The sequence below is a fragment of the Oryctolagus cuniculus genome, chromosome 4, assembly GCF_051225735.1.
Source record: "Oryctolagus cuniculus isolate XC-2025 breed Fujian yellow rabbit chromosome 4, ASM5122573v1, whole genome shotgun sequence".
In the NCBI taxonomy this organism is placed as follows: domain Eukaryota; kingdom Metazoa; phylum Chordata; class Mammalia; order Lagomorpha; family Leporidae; genus Oryctolagus; species Oryctolagus cuniculus.
This window is the reverse complement of record NC_142870.1, coordinates 147,260,362-147,284,450: the sequence shown is the minus strand read 5'-3', so window position 1 is coordinate 147,284,450 and position 24,089 is coordinate 147,260,362. Positions and strand designations below refer to the sequence as shown.

General features: G+C 43.0%; 1 protein-coding gene across 7 annotated transcripts in view; it reads right to left on the bottom strand.

Annotated features, from left to right (window-relative positions):
• Nucleotides 1–24,089, bottom strand: part of RYK (receptor like tyrosine kinase) — a 103,753-nt gene that overhangs the window by 7,958 nt on the left and 71,706 nt on the right. For all 7 annotated transcript variants that reach the window (XM_070072806.2, XM_070072807.2, XM_070072805.2 and 4 more), the window contains 5 exons: nt 22,163–22,249; nt 13,086–13,155; nt 4,698–4,830; nt 3,042–3,151; nt 2,724–2,883 (listed from right to left, as the gene is read on the bottom strand). In XM_070072806.2, coding sequence (XP_069928907.1) covers nt 2,724–2,883; nt 3,042–3,151; nt 4,698–4,830; nt 13,086–13,155; nt 22,163–22,249 — 560 coding nt within the window. The remainder of the gene's footprint in view (nt 1–2,723; nt 2,884–3,041; nt 3,152–4,697; nt 4,831–13,085; nt 13,156–22,162; nt 22,250–24,089) is intronic.

Below are 24,089 nucleotides of genomic sequence, written 5' to 3'. Positions count from 1 at the left end.
GTCTTAGCTGCTCTTCTTTCGACCCAGCTCCCTGCTAATGTGCCTGGGAAAGCACTGGAATATGGCTCTAGTACTTGGGCCCCTGCATCCATGTGGAAGACCCAGAAGAAGCTCCTGGTTCCTGGCTTCAGTCTACTACCCCCCTGGCAGTTGCAGCCATTTGGGGAGTGAACCAAAACATGGAAGATTTCTTTCTCTCTCTCACTTTAACTCTTTCAAATAAATAAAATAACTCTTTTTTAAAAAAAGAAAAGGAGAAAGAAAGTGTTCCCTCCAAGAAAGCAATGCCATTTTGTTGGATGTTACATTTATATCTCAAAGTACATGGAATACTAAATGTAGTTTTCAACCCCTCAACTTCAATCCATATGTTATAAAGCAATCTTTAACTAAACACACTTGGATCAAATGTTCAAGGAGATAGATATGTATAAACGTACTGAACCATCACACAGTCCCCTGTAAGTACAATTTCTTGTGTCAGCTAAAAGAATGCCAAAAATGCTTACAAGCAAGAAGAAGAAAAACAAACAACAAAAAATACTTTCAGAATTCAAATCCAAGAGTCTGGGTATATCTGCCTTACCCCACAAGCCCACAGCCTGACAGGCCCCGTGCCCCTCCGGCTAGAGAAGCCGGTTTCTGCCCAGCGTCACCTGTGTGGCTGCTCTGAAGTGGACAACCTGCCTCCTCATAATCACGTGTATTATTCTCCCATCTCAAGGGTGAGGCTTTCTCCCACAAGAGTGTAGTTTATTTTAAGTTAAAACAAAGTATTTTTGAAGATGTACAGAATAAAAGACTTTATTTTAGAGGCCAGAAAGAGTAGGGGAAAAAAAATCTATGTAAGTAAATTGTTCATTCACACCAAGTGAACATATTTTATCAAGACATAAGTATATAAAAAGAATAGAATATTGAGGCTGGCTTTGTAGTGTAGCAGGGTAAGGTGCCACTTGTGACACCGGCATCCCATACTGGAGCGCCAGTTTGAGTCTTGGCTGCTCTGCTTCTGATCCAGCTTCCTGCTAATGTGCCTGGAAGAGCAGTGGATAATGGCCCAAGTCCTTGGGCCCCTGCCACCTGCATGGGAGACCTATAAAGCTTCGGCCTGACCCAGTCCTGGCTGCTGCAATCATTTCAAGAGTGAACCAATAGCTGGGGAATCTCTCTGTCTCTCCCTTTCTCTCTGTTACTCTACCTTTCCAATAACAAAACCTTAGAAACAGAGCACTATATCAAGCAGCACCTAGTTTCTAAAAAAGGAAAATAAATTCATGAAGAGATTATAATTAATGAGAGGGTCTTTATCCTTTATTAAATTATCCACATTTTAAGACTTATAAATTAGAATATCATGTTTTTCAATAAGGAAATCTTACATAATTCCCATTAATTAGCTGAATGGTAAGCCCAAAGATATGTCTATGCCCTAATCCCTGAAACCTGAAAATACTATCTTCCATGGCAAAAGGCGTGACGAAGCTAAGGGCACAGAGAGGAGCTTGTTCTGGACTGTATAGGTGGGTTCTAAATGCCATTACATGTATCCTGGTGAGAAAGGGGCAAGCAGAGTTTTGACAACACAAATACACACGAAAGAAAAGGTGGTATGAGCACAAAAGAGAAGGAGATGTAGCCACCAGCTAAGGAGCGCCACCGAGTGCGGAAGCTGAGCGCGGCAAAGGATGCTTTCTCTCCGAGGGCCTCTGGAGGTAGCAGGGCCCAGCCAAGCCTGATCCCACACACTGGGCCTCCAGATCTGAACTGTGCAAGAATACATATCTGACTTCAGCTTTAGCCACCAAGGCTGTAAAAATCTGCTGCAGCAGCCATGGGAACTGAATACACTGGGGGAAAGAGTTAGAGGCTAATTAGTGTAATTAATTAATTAGTGTACAGTAACACTCTATTTAAAAAGTAATCCTTAAAGCATACAAACTTCAAAGTAAAAAGATAACCCTACATTATAAGTTAACTATATTTAGATGAGATATAATGACACAGTAAGCTCAATTCTTACAGTAGGAACTGAAGCCAACAACTCCGTTACGTGTTAACATGCTGCACAGATTAACACCGAGTGATCGCACAGGGGAACCTCACATACAGAAGCTAAATCTCTAACGCTCCAGCTATAACAATAAAATGTAGCAGGCGAGAGACAGAGGAGTACATTAAATCAAGCTTAATCTTCCAAATCAGACTAAAAGGTCAAGTGGCAGAAATTCAAAACAGCTGTAAAATACCCACAAGTAGATGCTGCTTCTGAAATTACACATCACTAAGTTCAAAGGCTCCAACTGTATGATCCGGTTGAGTGGCAGAACTACCCAGGAACTGACAAACACAGGAGAGGGACATGTGGGAACTTAAATATCACATAGGCCACGATACTTGGGAGAGACCATTTGAGGAAAAAGAAAACACAATTCTGTTATCTGGCAACCACTTGGTCATTGTGAGACTTAAATAAGAAAAAGAATCAATGACTGCAATCTCTCTCAAAACTGGGACACCAGTGCTGGCGCAGTGTCACAGTGCCCTGCCTGAGAGGCTGTGCTGAGGGTCGAGTGAGACGACTCACAGCACCGGCGCGTCTCCACTACACTTACCTTCTGCGCGACGCATTTCAGGGACAGTTACTAGCGTGAAGAGAAAACAAAGCGTACGAATTTTAAAACTGAAGGCTACTTCTCCACCCCGTTCCATGCAGCACTTACCACGTCACTAGCACTGGAGAACTCATTATTAACCAGACTTTCAAGAGCCATCCACCGAACTGGCCTGTTTTCGTTGTCCCCCAGACAGTGGTAGTCCATGGGGAACAAGTCTCTGGAGAGGGCGTTGTCAGTGATCTTCACCTGAAGTGTGTCATCAATCCTGGAAAGTCCACACAGGAGCATCAATGCACTCGGGCATTAACAAGCAGATTGCCTTAAGGCTTAACTACACCTACGTTTCACTGTGACTCCCAGAGACAGCAGCAAACCTGAGGAGCCCTGTACTCTAAGTGACACCGACACGCTCGCGGCACTTACACACAGTTCCTAGCAGCCAGGTCTTTATGGATGACTTCCCTTCTGGCCAGGTAGCTCATTCCACAGGCAATCTGAATAGCCATGTGCACCAGGTCTTGCTGAGAAATGGCCTGGGTAACAGAAAATGACAAGGTTTGAGGATGGATCCCACAATCCTACTCCAAGTACTTCTTCACACATTCCCTGGGCTTCAGAAGTTGTCTCCTGACCAAGAGCAAGTTCCCACAGTTCCCTATTCTGTACTTTCACCAATGATAGCCCTTATTTTATAAATGTCAGCTAAATTCACTTGACTGGCTCATCCATCAGCTGTATCTCCCCAACACCAGGACCTATGACAGCTGCTCAGTGAATACCTCTCTATTCAATGAATGCCAAATTCTCAAGGTAATTTTTCAAATACTTATTACTCAATAACCATTCTTCTCTTTTAAACAATTTTTATTAGATTATCCCCTCTGGAGACTATTTCAAACTAACAACACAGGCTAGACTACATGCATGCCAGTGTTGTGGGGTAAGGAATAACCATTCTTCCCCAGGTGATGCTGTTGGGCCATCACACACAACCATTAGCTTTCATCCTGTCAATTTATAAAGCAAACCACATGTACTAAGCCAAATGCTTAACATAACCTTTGCATTCACTCTCTCCTACCAACTGTAATAAATACACTATTATAAACACAAAAGCTAACTTAGTGAGGCTGTGAGATACAGCAGACAGCGAAGCACCTGCTGGCCCACATCACTACCATGACCAAATGCTTCACAGCGATGGCTTCAGGAGCAATGACACCCGAGGCGATGGACATCCTACAGCCAAGCCTACTGAGAACGTCCTCAATCTCCCCCACAGTCTAGAGACCAGCTACCACCAGCTGTTGGGACAATACGGACCAAATGGCTCTGTAAAGTCTGTTTTCATTCCAGATGGCAATCTAGGACAACTTGGAAGAGTTCTCCAGAAAATCACTGAGATTGTGTCACAGAGGATTTGAATTGACTACAAAGATACAAAAAGTCTTCAAAAACTTCATGGAACATATGCATTATGAAAAAACTATGCATGGATTTCAAATATTTCTTGCACAAAAATAATTTTTTTTCTTTTCTGAAAAGCAGAGAGAGAGATGTGCAAAGAGATAGAGATCTCCCATCTGCTGGTTCACAAACTGCTGGCACTGCCAGGCTGGGCCAGGCCAAAGCCAGGAGCCAGAAACCCAGTCCAAGTCTCCCCCACGGATGGCAGGGACCCAAACACTTGAGTTACCGCCTGCTGCCTCCCAGGGTACACAACAGCAGGAAGCTGGAGTTGGGAGTGTAGCCAGGACCGGAACTTAGGCACTCCAGTATGGGAGGCAGGCAGTATCCACTGTGCCCATTTTATTCCCCCAAAATAAAATGTTAAATTGTTTAACTCCACTTTTCTACAAACTTCTTGAAGTTCTATAACACAAGGAAAACCTTTAGCATCAGCAGAGAGCAACCCTCATTTTCCTCTAAATCAACAGGCTATACATGTATCCTCTGGTTCACTTTGAATTTCTTCTTTGTAGCTCTCTGAACAGTTTATATTTAAGAATGCTAACATCTGTCAAAGATATTAGCAAACATCTCCAGTAAATAACTGGTATTTGGGCAAATTTTTCTTACCTGTGGATTATTGGCCTCTACTAATTTGCACTGCCTTAAAAACAATTTAAGGTTCCCCCAATTCATGTAAGGCAATATCACCATGGGCTTTTCTCCTTCTTCTATACACACATGAGTAATAGGAAGAAGATTTCTGTAAAATAATAAGAAAGTGGGAGAAAGATAAGTGAAATCTTAAAACCTCAGGGGCTTACTTTTAATAATAACCATAAAGATAACTTAAAACAAAATCCCAAATATACTTAAAAGAAGACATGATTACCATTAAAAATGTGAATTTATAAATGCTATTTTAAGCCAGACTTAAACCTTCACCCTATGTGTATTTTGTGGTTAGGCAAGTTGTTTCCTGTGGGCTGTGCCTTTGGAGACCCTCCAGGCACACTAAATTGTCACTCCAAAGGACATAGACACCTGAAAAAGGACTTGACCACGAGTGTATTTTAACAATATCCCACCTATCCCATCATCAAGCTTTTTTTCTTTTACCTTTTTGAAGATTTATTTTATTTATTTGAAAGGCAAAGTAACAGAGAGAGAGAGAGCGCGACAAGAGAGAGCGACAGAGAGCGAGAGAGAGAGATATCTTCCATCTGCTGGTTCACTCCTCAAATGGCTGCAATGGCCAGGGCTGGGCCAGGCCAGTCAGGAGCCCAGAACTCCAGCTGGGTCTCCTGCAAGGGCGTCAGGGGCCCAAGCACTTGGACTATCTCCCGCTGCCTTACCAAGCACATCAGCAGGGAGCTGGATTGGAAGTGGAGCAGTTAAGACTCAAACCAGCACTATGATATGGGATGCCAGTATTGCAAGCAGTGGCTTAACCCATCGCATCACAATGCCGGCCCTCATCTCATATTTTTTAAAAGGCCAATCCAGACTGTGAACAAGAATATGGTCATCACAAAGTCTTCAAAGAGGTTAAAATCACCACAAACGCCAAGACGTGCTTTGTTGCTCACATGGAATTTAGGACAGATTTCTGAGTCCCACAGTTACCCCTTACTGTGCGACCAATCTCTTGGCCTTAGCTTCCATACCTGTAACATCAGGACCACACAACCTGAAAAGCTTGCTATGGTCAGTGCAGAATAAAGCCAAGAATGTGGGAGACAATCTTATTTTCATTTTTCTGGCATTAGGTATATATTTCATCACAGTGTTTCACAGTGCAGATGGCTGCTCTTCTTTATGCCAGCTTATAGAGGAAAGGAGGATAAAGAGGAAGGTCTGGGTCTGCTAAAAAGCAGAAGAGGGCAGACAAGGTGCTGTTGGGCAGAGGCACAGAAGAGTGGATTCTCTGGGGCTCAACACAACAACTGCCTCTAATTGCAGTCTTGCTGAGTGCACAGTGAGGTATCTCTCACCCCAGTTTTAGAATGGCCATCATCAAAAGGACCAAAACAGCAGCAACAAACAATGCTGGCAAGGAGGGGGAGAAAATGAAACCCTTACACTCTGCTTGTGGGAATGCAAATTAGTGCAACCACTGTGCAGAATGCAGTGTGGAGGTTCCTAAACAAAAACACACCATCCATACGACCAGGCTATCCCACGTCAGGCTATAAATCCAAAGGAAAGGAACTCAGCATATGAAGGAGACAGCGCACTCCCACGTTCACTGCAGCACCACAGCCCAGGTGTGGAGTCAGCCTCGGTGTCCATCAGTGCATGAATGGACAAAGGAAATGGAGGATATGCACAATGGGATGGAATTCTATCCTCTGCAGCAAAATGAATGCAACTGGAGAACATTATGCTAAGTGAAATGAGCCAGACACAGAAAGAACATCCTGCACACGGCACGTTCTCTCTGAGAAGCTACACAAGACACTTGATGTAAACTGGAGGTTAGGAAGGGTGGGGGAGATAACGAGTGCTAAAGCACACGTACACAGAGGCAACAAGTTCTAGCGTTCCCAGCACAGGACGGCTCGGTTCACAATGACCTACTACACACTTGATGAGGAAATCAGAGAGGAGCTCGAAGGCCCCAAACATAAAGGAATGAATGACATGCTAACTGCTAATTTGATCAGTACATCCTGCATCCTCCTGTTGAAATATCACATTGTATCCCATAAATATGTACAATTACTATGCTAACTAACATAGTTTAAAAGCAATACTCTAATAAAATAATTTTTATTGGTTTGAACTTGTTTCAGAGGAAACAAGGAGGAAAATTTTTCATTAAGCCAAAAGTTCTTGGCCAGCTATATTTTCTAACTTGCCATTGATGTTTATTAGTCATTTGGATATCCTCTTCTGTGCAGAGCCAGTGAAGTCTTTTGCCCTTTTTCTATTGGGTTATCTTTTTCTTTTTGATTTACAGAAGTTCTTTATATAATCTGAATATATGTCCTAGGTACATGGATGGTGTTAAGCCTGTCTTTTAATCATGATATATCTTTAAAGTGAAAGTCTTAACTTTATTTTTTAAGATGCCTTATTTATTTATTTGATAGTCAGAGTTACACAGAGAGAGAAGGAGAGGCAGAGAGAGAAAGGTTTTCTATCCCCTGGTTCACTCCCCAGTTGGCCACAACAGCCGGAGCTGCACCAATCTGAAGCCAGGAGCCAGGAGCCTCTTCTGGGTCTCCCATGCGGGTGCAGGGGCCCAAGAACTTGGGCCATCTTCTACTGCTTTCCCAGGCCATAGCAGAGAGCAGGATCAGAAGTGGAGCAACTGGGTCAGGAACTGGTGCCCACATGGGATGCCAGCACTGCAGGCAGCGGCTTAACCCACTACGCCACAGTGTCTGCTCCGAAAGTCTTAACTTTAATATAGCTCAATTATTAATTTTTTAATAATATAGTCTTTCTACTTTATTTATTTGAGAGGTAGAGTTACAGACAGAGAGAGGGAGAAACAGAGAGAGAGGTCTTCATTCTCTGAAGAATGCTGCTTCACTCCTCAATTGGCTGCAATGGCCGGACCTGAGCCAATGCAAAGCCAGGAGCCAGGAGCTTCTTCCGGGCCTTCCACAGGAGTGCATGGGCCCATTTTCCACTGCTTCTGCAGGTCACAAGCAGAAAACTGGATTGGAAGAGGAGCAGCTGGGGCATGAACCACATGAGATGCTAGCACAGCAGGCAGAGGTTCAGCCTCCTATGCTACAGCACCAGCCTCCAATTCGTAATTCTTCAAGTGGAGGCACTCTTTTGTTGGTTCTATTTAAACAACCTGGCCAACCTGCTGAACCTATTTAATGAGTTTTTAATTTCTGTTGTTTCATTTTTCAGTTCTGGAATTTCCATTTATTTATTATTGTTTCCAGTCAGTGCTCTGCTAAAGTTCTCTTTCTTCCTTTAACACATTATAATTGTTAGTTTTAAATCTGTGTCTGGGGGCCAGCACTGTGGTACAGTGGGTTAAAGTCCCTGCCTGCAGTACTGGCATCACATATGGGAGCCGGTTCCAGTCCCGGCTGCTCCACTTCTGATCCAGCTCTCTGCTGTGGCCTGGGAAAGCAGTAGAAGATGGCCCAAGTGCTTGGGTCCCTGCACCCATGTGGGAGACCCAGAAGAAGCTCCTGGCTCCTGGCTTTGGATCGGCCCAGCTCTGGCTGTTGCAGCCATCTGGGGAGTGAATCAGAGGATGGAAGACATCTCTCTCTCTCTCTCTCTCTCTCTGGTTCTCTTTCTCTCTAACTCTTTCAAATAAATAAATCTTTAAAAGAATATATGTCTGATAAATCTACTAGCTAGATCCTTTTGGGTCCTATACATTTTTCCCCTTGATTTGGAACACATAAACTTGTCTTCTTGTTAAAAAGCAAAACAAAACAAAAGAACAAAATTATGGACTGGCATTGTGGCCCAGGGGGTTAAGCTGCCACCTGCAAAGCCAGTAGCCCATATGAATGCCATTTTGAGGCCTGTCTGTTCAACTTCTGATCCAGCTCCCTGCTAAAACACCTGGGAAAGCAGCAGAAGATGGCCCAAGTGCTTCTGCCTCTGCCACCCAGGTAGGTGGAAGACCCATATGGATTTCAGGTTCCTGATTTTGGCCTGGCCCAGCTCTGGCTGATGTGGCCACTTGGGGAGCCAAAACAGTAGATAGAAGGTATTTCTCTTTCTCTCTCTCTCATTGTGTGTGTGTGTATATGTGTGTGTGTGTGTGTGTGTCTGTGTCCCCCTCTCTGTGTAACTCTGCCTTTCAAATAATAATCTTTAAAAAAAAAAAAAAAAGAGATGAACTGCTAAGTGAATGGAGGAACAATACACTTTCTACAATCTGACAATGCATTTTGTTGGTCCTAAGTAGGAATCCTGGTACCAGCAGCCATAACGAAGCTATACCCTGCCTTTAGACATTTAACCCCTGAATGCCTAGCATCCAATCACTGCAACTCGGTAGTCATTCCACTTGTTCCCTGAGGGGACACTGGGACTGACTCATCCCGACAGGCCTACAGAATGCCTGCATCAGAAAATTCGGCACAGGGCTGGTGTGAACGTTTGTCAGCCAAGGTGTCTTTAAGGCAGCAGAATACACAAAGCTGTGCTTGGGGAAAAGCCTGGCTTTGTGCATATTTAACTGCCACACACTTCCATGCTGTAGTGCAGACCTGTCCTCAGGGTAGGAATGCTGGCTAGGTGCCTAAGGCTAGGTCAGCATCATATACTAGTATTACACACTTTGGATCTTCTCCCTAGAGTCAGCTAACAGAACATCAAGCACTCCCAACACTGCCAAAAAAGATATTTCCAATTCAGTGTTTCCCAGTTCTTGTCAAATGCCTAGTAGAGGGGTGGAACGTTTGGCACAGCAGTTAAGTTTCTGCTTGAGACGTCTGCATGCCATTTTGGAGTACTCACTTCAAATCCCAACTTCTCCATTTCCAATCCAGCTTTCTGCCAATGTGTGCCCTGGAAGGTAGGAGGTGATGGCTCAAATACTTAGGTCCCTGCTACCCTCGTGGGAGACCAAGATTGAGTTACGAGCTTCTGCCTTTGACCTGGACCAGCCCCGTCTGCTGCAGGCCTTTGGGGAATGACTAGAGCACAGATCTCTGTTCCTGTCTCTCTGCCATTCAAATAAAATGAAAACAAAAAGTCTAGTTAATAAAAATGTCCTTTTTAGAAAATGAAGTCTGAAGGCTGAGTTGTCCATCCATTCCTCTGCAAGGATAGGTTCACTTGCAGTGAATCAGGCCAATGGAAGGTAACATTTTGAACCACATAAGTTTACCTTCCAAAGGGACCCTGTCACTGTCCCTCAATATAGTGCGTTCACTTATTCCAAAGATTTCTGCCTTCTTTTATTTTTTTATTTTTTATTTCTTTATTTGACAGAGTCAGACAGTGAGAGAGACAGAGAGAAACCTTTCGTTGGTTCACCCCCCAAATGGCCACCATGGCTGGTGCTGCACTGATCCGAAGCCATGAGCCAGGTACCTCCTCCCGGTCTCCCATGCGGGTGCAGGGCCCAAGCACTTGGGCCATCCTCCACTGCCTTCCCGGGCCACAGCAGAGAGCGGGACTGGAAGAGGAGCAACCGGGACTAGAACCCGGCGCCCATATGGGATGCCAGTGCCGCAGGCAGAGGATTAACCAAGTGAGCCATGGCGCCGGCCCCTGCCTTCTTATTTTCAAAGAAAAAATAGGATTATTTGATATTTTATTAATGGATTATATGATAATAAGAAATCTGCCTCAGAATTTGAAAGCAGGAAAATTTTTCTTCTCCCTCAAAAAACAACTGTGTTTCTTTCCCTTCTGCTACTGAGAATTATCAACTTAAAAAAAAATATTTGAAAGGCAGAGTTACAGGGAGAGAGGGAGAGGCAGAAAAACAGAGATCTTCCATCTCGTGATTCACTCCCCAAATAGTGACCAACGGCCAGGACTGGGTCAGGTTGAAGGCAGGAACCTGGAACTCCATCCGGATCTCCCACCTGGGTGCAGGGGCCCAAGCACGTGGGCCATCTTCTACTGCTTTCCCAGGTGCATTAGCAGGGAGCTGAATGAGAAGTGATGCAGCTGGGACTTGAACTGGCACTCATACTGGATGCCGACACTGCAGACAGTGGCCCAGCCCCCTGCACCATGTCACCCGTCCTGAGAATTATCAACTTTTATTGTTCCCTCTACCGTTGGTTGCCCAGAAGTTAAGAGTTGTTTAAAAATAGCTAAGACCTGGGACCAACCCAAATGCCCATCAACAGTAGACTGGATAAAGAAATTATGGGACATGTACTCTATAGAATACTATACAGCAGTCAAAAACAACGAAACCCAGTCATTTGCAACAAGATGGAGGGATTTGGAAAACATCATGCTGAGTGAATTAAGCCAGTCCCAAAGGGACAAATATCATATGTTCTCCCTGATTGGCGACAACTAACTGAGCACCAAAGGGGAAACTTGTTGAAGTGAAATTGACACTGTGAGAAACAGTGACTTGATCAGCTCTTGTCCTGACGGTTGATGTACAATGTAATACTTTATCCATTTTAGTATTTTTTTTTGTTCTAGTACCATTGGTTGAACTCTGTAATTAACACACAATTATTCTTAGGTGTTTAAATTTTAACTGAAAAGTGATCCTTGTTAGGAATTTGGAAAACATTATGTTGAGTGAAATAAGCCAATCCCAAAGGGACAAATACCACTTGTTCTCCTTGATAGGTGACAACTAACTGAGCACCAAAAAGGAAACCTGTTAAAGTGAAATGAACACTATGAGAAACGGTGACTTGATCAGCCCTCACCCTGACTGTTGATGAGCAGCTTAATATGTTATCCCTCTTAGTATTTTTTGTTTGTTTGTTCTACTTAATACTTTTGGTTGAATACTGTAATCAATACACAATTCTTCTTAAGTGCTGAAACTTAACTGAAAAATGATCGCTGTTAAATATAAGAGTGGGAATAAGAGAGGGAAGAGATGTGCAATTCGGGACATGCTCAAGCTGACTTACCTCAAATGGTAGAGTTAGAAACATACCAGGGGATTCGAATTCAATCCCATCAAGGTGGCATGTACCAATGCCATCTCACTAGTCCCAGTGATCAATTTCTGTTCACAATTGATCGTAATGATAGCACTAAGAACCAAAGGGATCACATAAACAAGAATAGTGTCTGCAAATACTAGCTGATAGAATAAAAAAGGGAGAGAATGGTCCAACATGGGAAGTGAGATACACAGCAGACCCATAGAATGGCAAATGTCCTAACAGCACTCTGGCCTCAGAATCAGCCCTTAAGGCATGTGGATCCGGCTGAAATGCCCATGAGAGTATTTTAGGCATGGAAAGCCAAGACACTCTGGGGAAAAAAAAAAAAAAAAACCTAAATGAAAGATCTCCACGAGTGAGATCCCAGTGGAAAGAATGGGTCATCAAAGAAGGAGGTACCTTTCTCTGAAGGGAGGAGAGAACTTCCACTTTGACCATGGCCTTGTCTAAAAATGATCAGAGTTGGTGAACTCAGGGGGCTTCCATAGCCTTGGCAGCTCATGACAAGAGCCTAGGGTGATTACTGATGCCATAAACAAGAGTGTCAATTTGTTAAGTCAACTTACTCCTCATGTAGGATCTTTGTCCTTAGTGTGCTGTACATTGAGATTTAATGCTATAACTAGTACTCAAACAGTATTTTTCACTTTATGTTTCTGTGTGGGAGCAAACTGTTGAAATCTTTACTTAATGTATGCTAAACTGATCTTCTGTATATAAAGAGAATCGAAAATGAATCTTGATATGAATGGAAGGGGAGAGGGAGTGGATAAGGGGAGGGTTGCGGGTGGGAGGGACGTTATGGGGGGGAAGCCATTGTAATCAATATTCTGTACTTTGGAAACATATTCATTAAATAAAAGTTTAAAAAAATTAAAAAAAAAGAAATACATGCTAGAAATGCACTAGAAGTGCTGAAATATCTAACTTACTACAGAATATTTTCACACAAATACCTAGATCTAGACTATATAGAGCTACACACATAGAAAGAGATAAACACACACACACACACACATACACACACACACACAAAGCCACTATGACAAAATGTTAACTATTGCCGGCATTTATTACTGGTGTTTATTATTTTTGTCTTTGCTGCTGTATGTTCAAAAATTTCATAATAAATATTTTTAGCATAAGTGCATCAGACTATTTTTAATAAAAAAGGGAAATACGCACATAAGTATGTATGAACTATCTCTGGAAAACTTAGCTATAATTACCCAGATGTGGGCTTACATACTATATTCTTTAGACTTTACTGTGCTTGTAAATGTGCATGTACTTGACTTTTATATTCAGAAAAAAAATGCAGCTATGCAAAAAGTGTTCAGTTCGTAACTCGCGGCCAGTTCCCGCAGGGAGAAGGCAGCGTGGAGGGCTGGGTGCCTCACAGGCTGGCGGCCCCTCCTCTCACCTGTGGTGGAGACCTCGCAGCTTGCAGCTTTCAGTGAGCATCATCGTCACCTGGACTTCAGAAGCTTGATCTAGACACAGAAAAGAAACTGTGCTGAGTGATGACACCATACACATGCAATGATTATCTGACTGCAAGATAAACTTCCATTACAAGTTACAGGTAAATCTAACTAGATCTACTCCGAAGTTTTACTGCAGTAGACAGAGTCTCATTGGCAGGTCAGCTTTCACAGAAATTCTTACATAAAAATTAGAAATTTAGTAAGGTCCCATAAGTAAATAGGAAAAGCAGTAACAGATGGGAAAATATCTCTAACATAAGGCATGTAAGGATAATTTCCTTTTTCTCCTTTTTCACAGAACTTTTACAAATCAGTAAGGAAAAATACTGAGACAGAGGCAGAGGATGTAAACATAGAGTTTACTGAGACAAGAAAAAAAAAAACACAGAAGAACAAGAGGATTATAAAACAGCTGTCAGCTTCACTTCCACATACAGAAAGGCCATTTTCCCCACCGGAATGAAACAGAGCGAGACATTCAGCTACTTGCCAGTTGGGCAACAATGTGTAGAAGCAGGCTATCAACCGCATTTAGGGTAGGTAGAGAAAACAATGCCCAACAACATTTTCAATGAACATATGCTTCACATTATTTCATTGCTAAGAGTCCACAGATATACTCAAAGACTCATCTATAGTATGCCCATGTGTGCCTTTCAAAATGTTTGCACTAGAACAAACTTTAAAGATTTATGTATTTGAAAGGAAGAGTGACAGGGGAGATGGAATGAGAAAGAAATCTGCAATCTGATGGTTTGCTCCCCAAAGGGCCACAGTGGCCAAGGCTGGGCCAGGCTGAAGCCAGGAGCTCCATCTTGGGTGGCAGAAGCATAAGCACTGGGACCATCTTCCTCTGCCTTCCCAGGTACACGAGCAGGGACATGAACAGGAAGCAGAGCAGCTTGGATCTGAAGGCCAGCATCATAAGCAGCGACTCAACCCACTGTGCTCCCATACCAGCCCCACAGCCTTGTCTTGTAATTCCACTTTCCATACATTTTTTAAGTACTATCATAAATAATGTAAAAAGGACACCATTCAACTGAACAGCAAAAAACTCCTATCAACCAAAGTATTGATAGAGAACTAATGAAACTGGGCCAATGCAACACCACATAGCTACTTTTTAAAAAATAAGAGGAACACCTTTGAAATATATTAAATTTTAAAAGCAACATACAAACCTGCGCTTGTAAGACGTGACAGTTTTTTTTTCTTTAAGACAGGCAGAGTTAGTGAGAGAGAGAGACAGAGAGAAAGGTCTTTTTTCCATTCGTTCACCCCCTCAAATGGCCACTACGGCCAGCATGCTGTGTTGACCCAAAGCCAGGAGCCAGCTGCTTCCTCCTGGTCTCCCATGAGGGTGCAGGGGCCCAAGCACTTGGGCCATCCTCCACTGCCTTCCCGGGCCACAGCAGAGAGCGGGACTGGAAGAGGAGCAACCGGGACTAGAACTCGGCGCCCATATTGCATGCCGGCGCTGCAGGCGGAGGATTAGCCAAGTGAGCCATGGCACTGGCCCCAGGGGTTATGTTTTAAAAACATTTGGGAATATTTCTTTTCTTACTCACGAAAAGAATCATAAGAAATTGTTTATGGTGGTTATTTTTCAAGATGACAGAATTTACATCCTCTAATGTTTTCTTGTTTATGCTTCCTAACCTTACAAATATATAACTAAAAAAAAAAAAAAAAAAAAAGACCACAGGAGCTCTAATTGGAGTTGACAGCTCATTTATTATTTTCTTCTTACCTCTCTGTGGTTAAAAACAAACACAAAGAAATAATAACTGAACTAGCAGAAAATTAACCTTCATATAAAAGCCAATCCAAGGACTATTCCATTTCATTTTCAGCTTCTAAACTTGTGGTTTTGGGTTCAAAGTAGCAAAATAAAAGTAGAACTGACTTTTAGGTCAATGTTTTTTCAACAAACTTGATAATGCAATTTGCCAATATCTCCAGTCTGTATCTCCAAAAGAAAGTTTAAGCTGTCAAGTATTTGCAAGAACCCAGGATTCCTCATCTTACAGGGACTGCTATCTTAATAGTATAAAGGAATTTTTCCACTGCTTGAACAGAACCTTTCTATTAAATAAATGCTGTATTTCTGTTGTAAAACTGAAAACGTTTGAGTTATTTAAAATATTTTTAAGAATCAAAAACGAGGCTCAGTGTTGTGGCTAGGAGATGAAGCCTCCATCTACAGGGCTGGCATCCCACTTGGATGCTGGTCCAAGTCTCCACTGCTCCACTTTGATCCAGCTCCCTGCTAATGTGCCTGGGAATGTGGTGGAGGATGGCTCAAGTCTTTGAGCCCCTGCACCTACATGAGAGACACAGAAGAAGCTCCTGGCTTCAGCCTGGCTCAGCCCTGACTGTGTGGCCATTCGGCGAGTGATACAGCAGATGGAAGATCTCTTGCTCTCTCTCTGTACTTCTGCCTTTCAAGTAAATAAATAAATCTTTAAAAATAAGTAAATAAAGAACAAACTTGAATGTAGTGCATCTATCTTTAAAAATACTTTTCAAAGAAACCAATAATTAACTTTATGAGGTCAGTAAAAACACTAACAATTATTTATAAAGCTCCTGGTCAATGTAATAAGAGGGAGAAAATAATTCAAAAGAGTGGCAAAGCCAGATCCACATTCCAGACCCTTATAGTGAAATGCTCAACCAACAATGAAAGCCATGAGCCTGGGTCCCGCACTATGACTGCCATATTCACTCCTTAAAATACAGCTGAGAAATCTGAAAGTAAATTTACTTTTTTAAAAATTTGTTTGTTTGAAGGGCAGAGTTACAGAGGCAGAAAAAGAGAGAGAGAGACAGAGACAGAGAGAGAGGGGGAGGAAGAAGGAGAGGGAGGGAGGGGTCTTTCATTCACTGGTTCATTTCCCAAATGGCCTCAACAGTTGGAACTGGGCCAATCCGAAGCCAGGAGCCAGGAGCCAGGAGCCAGGAGCCAGGAGCTTCTTCTGGGTCTCCCACATGGGTGCAGGGATCCAATCACTTGGGCCATCCTCTACTGCTTTCCCAGGCGTATTGGCAGGGAACTGGATTGTAAGTGGCACAGCTGGGACTCGAACCAGCACCCATATAAGATGCTGGCACTGCAGGCGGCCCTACTACACCTCAGTGCCGGCCCCTAAATTTACTTTCAAAACTGGAATGTCATTCTCTGCAGCACACTCTCTCCCATTACTTGCTATTAGTGTCCTCTTTCCACATAACTAACCCTCCCCTCCCCCCCCCGCCCCCCCTCTTTCCGTCTTTAAAGCTTTGGTGAAGATTTTTGTAGGAATGTGAAATGGGTAGAAAAATTCGAGACAAAGACTTGAAATATTTGGTATATTTTTATCTGCTGAAATAAATTCTAGTTATCTAAAACTGCTTAAAATACAGGATCATTTAGTGAATGGCAGAACATACCCTAGGTACTCTTTCTAGAAACCACATAATTTCTAGTGAAATTGTGGCCTGACTCTTGGGAGTTGGGAGGATCTTTTGAATACTGAGAATCAGTAATAGTTGGAGGTCTCCACCCAGTTAGTAGGAGTTCACCGACCTCTCAACAGGCAAGGAGATTCAAGTACTACATAAGGTAATTTCAGCATGCCATTTCATATATACTTAACTTCCTTTTTAAAATTAATATGTAATAAATTTTTGAGAAGTTCTTAACTTTGATAAGCATATTCTTATTTGAGTTGGATTATAATCTAGAAAACTTTCAAAGGGAGAAAAGAATAAGTTTATACATTTAGTAAGAAAAGCTCATCTTCAGGCCGCATTGTGGTGTAGCTGGTAAAGCCACTACCAGCAGTGCCAGCATTTGGGTGCCGGTTCCAGTCCCAGATGCTCCATTTCCAATCCAGCTCTCTGCTATGGCCTGGGAAAGTAGTAGAAGATGGCCCAAGTCCTTGAGCCCCTGCACCCCTGTGGGAGACCTGGAGGAAGCTCCTGGCTCCTGGCTCCTGGCTCCAGATCAGTGCAGCTCCAGCAGTTGCGGCCATTTGGGGAGTGAACCAGCAGATAGAAGACCTCTCTCTCCTTTCTCTCCTCTCTGCCTTTCAAATAAATAAATAAATCATTTTTAAAAAAGAGAGAAAGAAAAGCTAATTTTCCTGGACTGCTCTCCCAATCTAGCCCTAGTCGTAAATAGTAAGAGGTCTATCCTCAAAATGAGTACATTGAAAAGGGTGCTACAGGGCGGGGCCGTGGCTCACTTGGCTAATCCTCCGCCTGCAGCTGGTACCCCAGGTTCTAGTCTCAGTCGGGGCACTGGATTCTGTCCCAGTTGCTCCTCTTCCAGTCCCGCTCTCTGCTGTGGCCTGGGCAGGCAGTGGAGGATGGCCCAAGTGCTTGGGCCCTGCATCTGCATGGGAGACCAGGAGGAAGCACCTGGCTCCTGGCTTCAGAATTGGCGCAGTGCACCGGCCATAGCGGCCATTTGGGGGGTTGAACCAACGGAAGGAAGACCTTTCTCTCTGTCTCTCTCTCTCTCTCTCTCAATGTTTAACTCTGCCTGTCAGAAAAAAAAAAGAAGAAAAAAAAAAGAAAAGGGTGCTACAAAATAATTTCCAGTCCCCAAATTACAAAACAGCACAAAATAGGGGAAAAAACACAAACACTCATTTCCAAAACTTCAAAGATTTAGCAACTATGAAAGAAAATAAGAACTTAATACCAATAACCTCAACTTGATTCATTTACTTTATGAATTCAATTTCATATTTATTATGTAAGATTTAGGTTTCCAATTTCTAGAAATTACTGGAACATCCATTTAGGTTTCTGCACAAAATTAGAAACTTTTCAAAGAGCCAAACTCTAATTTCCTACTGATGTCTAAAGGCAAAGGTCAATGTACTCTAAACAACTTAACTTAGAGCCACCTTTGTGGCACAGCAGTATCCCATTTGGGGGCCAGTTTGAGTCCCGGCTGCTCCACTTCCAATCCAGCTCCCTGCTAATGCACTTGGGAAAGCACAGCAGAAGATGGCCCAAGTGCTTGGGCCCCTGCACCCACATGGGAGATTTGAATAGAGTTCCAGGCTTCTGCTTCAGCCTGGCCCTGCCCACGCCACTGTGGACATTTGTGGAGTGAACCAGCAGATGCAAGAGACCTCTCTCTCTTCATAACTCTACCTTTCAAATAAATTATTTAAAAAAATATTTTGCTATTTTATGCAAAACCTCTAATTAAGGAGCATGTAACAAAGCATACAGATTTGTGAAAGAACATTCTATGTAGATTTAATTGAAAAATAACATTCCAAAGAATACATCTCCGAGATAACCAGGTGGGGTTCTCTAACAACTGTGCCGTACCCTGGTGTACTTCTACCCTGTCCTTCATGCAAACCATGGCCCTTACATGGCTGAGCACTCACTGTGCTGTCTCTTACTTCTGTCTAGCTGACAGAGAACTTTATAATTACAGTTGTAAGGCAGAGAAACAACCAAGGGACTAAAATTCAAGTATATACAGAACAAGAAATATTATCTTAGGGGACAGTACCAGTATCCTCATTGTGTTTTCTCATCAATATTTCCTCCCGCACCCCCCCCCAACCCAATTCTGTATGGACACTTCCCACAAGATTCACTCAGAAAAATTAATAATAGCCAAGTTTAGAACAATCCACAGAATGTTTACAAATCCCAGAAGAAAGAGAATTATGGGGAAATGTTTCTGTAAAAAAAAAACAGGGAATGAGTATAAAAATAGCTGTTTTATTAAAACTATGGTTCAAACTTCACATTTATTAAAATTGGTAAACTATCCTTAAAAGATCATGTCGCTCCCCCTCTTTGTGGAGGAACGACACTAAACCCTGCCTAGGCTTCATATCCAAGTCACGGATCCATTATGTCGCTCCCCCTCTTCGTGGAGGAACGACACAGGACCCTGCGTTGTTCTTTCGTCTGCTCGGCCCTCCCCGGGTTTGCTGCTGGTTCTTCCCGGGTTGGCTACCGTCCATTCCACCTCCATGGAAGGGTGGTTCCCCCTGCCACTTTCCCCACTTCCGCGGGGGAGCGGCACACCGCTGGCCGGCTCTCTCGGGGGCTGCTCAGGTGTTCCCCATAGATGTTCCCGGTGCATGCCGTCTCTCTCCTCCTTTATAGTCCTCTTCCACCAATCCCAACTCTGCTACCCACACGCCGAGTATGCTGCTCTCCTCCAATCAGGAGCAGCTCCTGCTGCTTATTGGTTGAACTGGAGGCAGCTGTGTAGAAGCTGTTTCCTCCTCTCCCAGCGCCATATTGTGGGAGAGCAGATGCATAGAATAAGTCTTAATTCCAGTAACTTAGTCTAGTCCGAGTTGCTCCCCACAGATCAGAAGTCTATTGGAACCTAACTGAAGTATTAGCCTTAAAAGTTTTGGAGGAGGCCGGAGCCACGGCTCACTAGGCTAATCCTCTGCCTTGCGGCGCCAGCACACAGGGTTCTAGTCAGGGCGCCAGATTCTGTCCCAGTTGCCCTTCTTCCAGGCCAGCTCTCTGCTGTGGCCCGGGAGTGCAGTGGAGGATGGCCCAAGTCCTTGGGCCCTGCACCCGCATGGGAGACCAGGAGAAGCACCTGGCTCCCGGCTTCGGATCAGCTCAATGCGCCGGCTGTAGCGGGCCGGCCGCGGCGGCCATTGGAGGGTGAACCAATGGCAAAAGGAAGACCTTTCTCTCTGTCTCTCTCTCTCTCACTGTCCACTCTGCCTGTCAAAAAAAAAAAAAAAAAAAAAAAAAGCTTTGGAGGAAATAAATATTCAATTAAATAGTAAGCTAAACCACTAGTTTAAAAAATATATGGGGCTGGTGCTGTGGCGTAGCGGGTTAATGCCCTGGCCTGAAGCGCTGGCATCCCATATGGCTGCCGGTTCAAGTCTCGGCTGCTCCACTTCCAATCCAGCTCTCTGCTATGGCCTGGGAAAGCACCCGTGTGGGAGACCTAGAAGAAGCTCCTGGCTCTTAGCTTCAGATCAGCGCAGCTCTGGCCTTTACGGCCATTTGGGGAGTGAACCATCGGATGGAAGACTTCTCTCTCTCCTCTTTGCCTCTCTTCTCTCTGTGTAACTCTGACTTTAAAATAAATAAATAAATAATTTTAAAAAAAGATAAAGGGTGTGTGTGTTATTTGAAGCAGCCTTAAACAAGTATTTTGCCAAATTACAATTTTTAAATTCCAAAAATCTTTTTTTTATTTTTCATTTTTTATTTTTTTGACAGGCAGAGTGGACAGTGAGAGAGATACAGAGAGAAAGGTCTTCCTTTTCCGATGGTTCACCCCCCAATGGCCGCTGCGGCTGGCGCGCTGCGGCCAGCACACTACGCTGATCTGAAGCCAGGAGCCAGGTGTTTCTCCTGGTCTCCCAGGGCCATCCTCCACTGCACTCCCGGGCCACAGCAGAGAGCTGGACAGGAAGAGGAGCAACTGGGACAGAATTCGGCACCCCGACCAGGACTAGAACCCAGGGTGCCGGTGCTGCAAGGCGGAGGATTAGCCTATTGAGCCGCGGTGCCAGCCTCCAAAATCTTTTGTTAGACTTTATAGAAATAATAAATGTAAATCCTTCATACTTTCAATGTATTCTTTAATTTGGAAATATAATTCTTATAAATTAATTTTGCAAATGTCATATAATTTTGTTGTCTATAAAATAGACTATAATTTTCCCCTCAACATTAAAGTGCAAACTGCATTTTTCAGAAATTAATATTTGGTCATTTCAGTGCATTTCAGACATTGATATTTAACATCCTCTATATTACCACATTTTTGTTCCTCTCAAAATGAGCATTGTGGTACAGTGGGTTAAGCCATCACCTATGATGCCAACTCCCATACTGAGCACTGGTTCAAGTCCTGGCTGCTCTGTTTAAGATCCAGCTCCCTGTTAATGTACCTGGGAAAGCAGTGGAAGAAGGTCCAAGTGCTTGGGGGCCCCTGCCACCCACATAGGAGACTTGAGTAGAATTCCGGGCTCCTACCGTCAGCCTGGCCTAGGCCCTGGCTGATTACGGACATTTGGGGAAGTGAACCAGTTGATGGAAGATCTTTCTCTGTCTCTCCCTCTGTCACTGTCACTCAGCTTTCAAATAAATAAAATAAATCTTTTCAAAAAAATGAACAAATAAAAGACTTAACTAAGAATTATTTAGCTTTACAAATATTATTCATAAGTAATTAAAATCCTAGTATTATGAAGTCTTGGTAATTTACCAGTATAGGGAACTAGGCCATATACAAGTATGGAAAACACTGTAGAATTTTGACAAGGAATTTCTAAATGAGTAATTTATAAAAAAAATCAAAAAATTAAAAATTAGGTATCATCAAAAGATAGGCCAAAATAAGAGCATATAAAAACTGACATTGTGAAAATATAAATTAGTGCTATATTTTAAAGAATAATCTGACAACATCTATAAAAACATTAAATGAACACAACTATTGGGCCAGCAATTCCAACTACTGCTATCTTGTAGAAGTATACCATAAAATACACAGACACACACACAGAGACACACACACAGAGACACACACACACAGACACACACTTCCTGCAGTGTTATACAGTCAATGAAAGAAAAAAGAGGGGAATGAAAAGTAAACAGTGGCTATCCAAGTAAGCTACAAGGGGTTATTTAAATTTTTTTTTCAATAGTCTTCAATATCAGGAGGGAAAAACTACTGATAATGTTTTCTAAAGGGGAAAGACAATACCAAAGGAATTTTAACTTTGGAAAAATTCAACATTAGATACAGCAACAACGAAGTGAATGCAGTTTAAAATCCTGAGTAAAATCGCATTAATCTTACTGTCTTCATTAATCAGACTTCTGTTTTCTAAATCTATTGAAAGCAACTCAAATCTCCTTAAAAAAATTAGCCTCTATGGGCTAAATTAACACAGAGCTGGGTACACTGAGAAATGGAGACAGAAGTTTGCCAGCATGATCCACCTTAGACAGAAAAGCATTACGGAAATTTTATGGAAGGAAATCATACCTTTAACTGTTTTTACAAATGCTTGTTTTTCTTTATTTGAATCTTTTTCATCTAATAAAATCCCATGGAAAATACGCCCAAAAGTACCTAAAAAGAAAAACAATAATTAATTAAATCATACAATAACCTTCATAAAAGTATAGTACAAAAACTTTCTGGCATAACATATTTACAACAAACATAATGGGCATATGTGTTCAACACTATTACTCCACAGTAAAATGAATCAGATCATTTGTATTCAACAACTGTTAGAAGTTCTTGGGGGGGGGGCGGCACTGTGGCATAGCAGGTAAAGCCACTGCCTACAGCACTGGCATCCTATATGGGTGCTGGTTCCAGTCCTGGCTGCTCCACTTTCAATCCAGCTCTCTGCTATGGCCTGGGAAAGCAGTGGAAGATGGGCCAGGTGCTTGGGACCATGCACCCACGTGGGAGACCCAGAAGAAGCTCCTGGCTCCTGGCTTTGGATCGGTGCAACTTCGGCTATTGCAGCCAATTGGGGAGTGAGCCAGTGGATAGAAGACTTCTCTCTGTCTGCCTCTCCTTCTCTCTCTGTGTAACTCTGACTTTCAAATAAATAAATAATTCTTTAAAGAAAAAAAAGTTCTTAGTAACCATGAAACGTCTTAAATGCTTTAAGAAATACCATATCTAAGCTAAGTATACAAGACTTTTGTTTTTTCCATTAATGGGGTAACCACAGAGGCATTTAGGAGTGTCTAGGCTTAGGCTCAGCACAATGACAAAGGAAGCAAAGCGGACCCGTTTTCCTGCTGCTGTAGAGCTAAGCCGCTCCAGGGGAAGGCCAGGGGTATCCAAGTCTTGGATTCAAACAGTCCTGGGTTCTCATTATGCTACCACTCACTACTTAGATCTCCAATCAGTTGTTCAACCTCTCAAGTAACTGGCAAAATTCCTAAAATTCATTATAGTAAGAAGAGAAGTGACAACCTTTTTTTGAAGGGAAAGAGTGTTTAAAAATGGGAGGAGCTTAAAAATGAATTCCAATGGGGCGGTGCTGTGGCATAGTGGGTAAAGCTGCCGCCTGCAGTGCCAACATCCCACGTGGGTGCCGGTTCGAGTCCCGGCTGCTTCACTTCTGATCCAGCTCCCTGGTAATGTGCCTAGGAAAGCAGAAGATGGCCCAAGTCCTTGGGCCCTGCACCCTCATGGGAGACCCAGAAGAAGCTCCTGGCTCCTGCCTTCGGATCAGCACAGCCTGGTTGTTGTGGATATCTGGGGAGTGAACCAGAGGATGGAAGACTTCTCTCTGCTTCTACCTTTCTGTACCTCTGCCTTTCAAATAAATAAATAAATATTAAAAAAAAAAAACACAAGAATTCAGGAAGCTATCAGCCTCTTTTTTAAAAAAAATGGATTATGAAAATCCAGATTTTACTAGCAGTTTTCTAACTGCTAACAAAAGCTCCTTAATGAGATGATCATCAAAAGTTCATCTCATCTCACTTTCCCACTAGGAAAGATTTACTTTGCTTCCTTCACCATGTCAAAAATATGCTTGCAGCTACTTCTGCTTTGCTGCAGGCACACACACATCAACAGGCCTGCTCTAATGCCCTCCGCTCTGTTAGCTGGAGGTGCTGGTGCCCGCTATCAAGTCTCACTGAGGCCCAGAGACACAGAGTACCCACAAGTGTGAGACAAAAGCTTTGATTATCTGTACTTAACATCTTTGTCTAGAGCTAAGTAAGTACCTTCAAATACACGAGTCAATACATACGACCACATACCCTGACCTTCAGTCCCTTCCTAACAACACTCTTCCCTTCCTGCACTTGAACTGACCTGGCCTGACTAAGCTTCTATATCTCTTCAAGCGGCAAGGCAAAACAAAAGGTGCTCTTCCCAGTACCTAGTCCATCTTGAAGTACTTCCAAACATGGATTGACATAAAATTAAACCC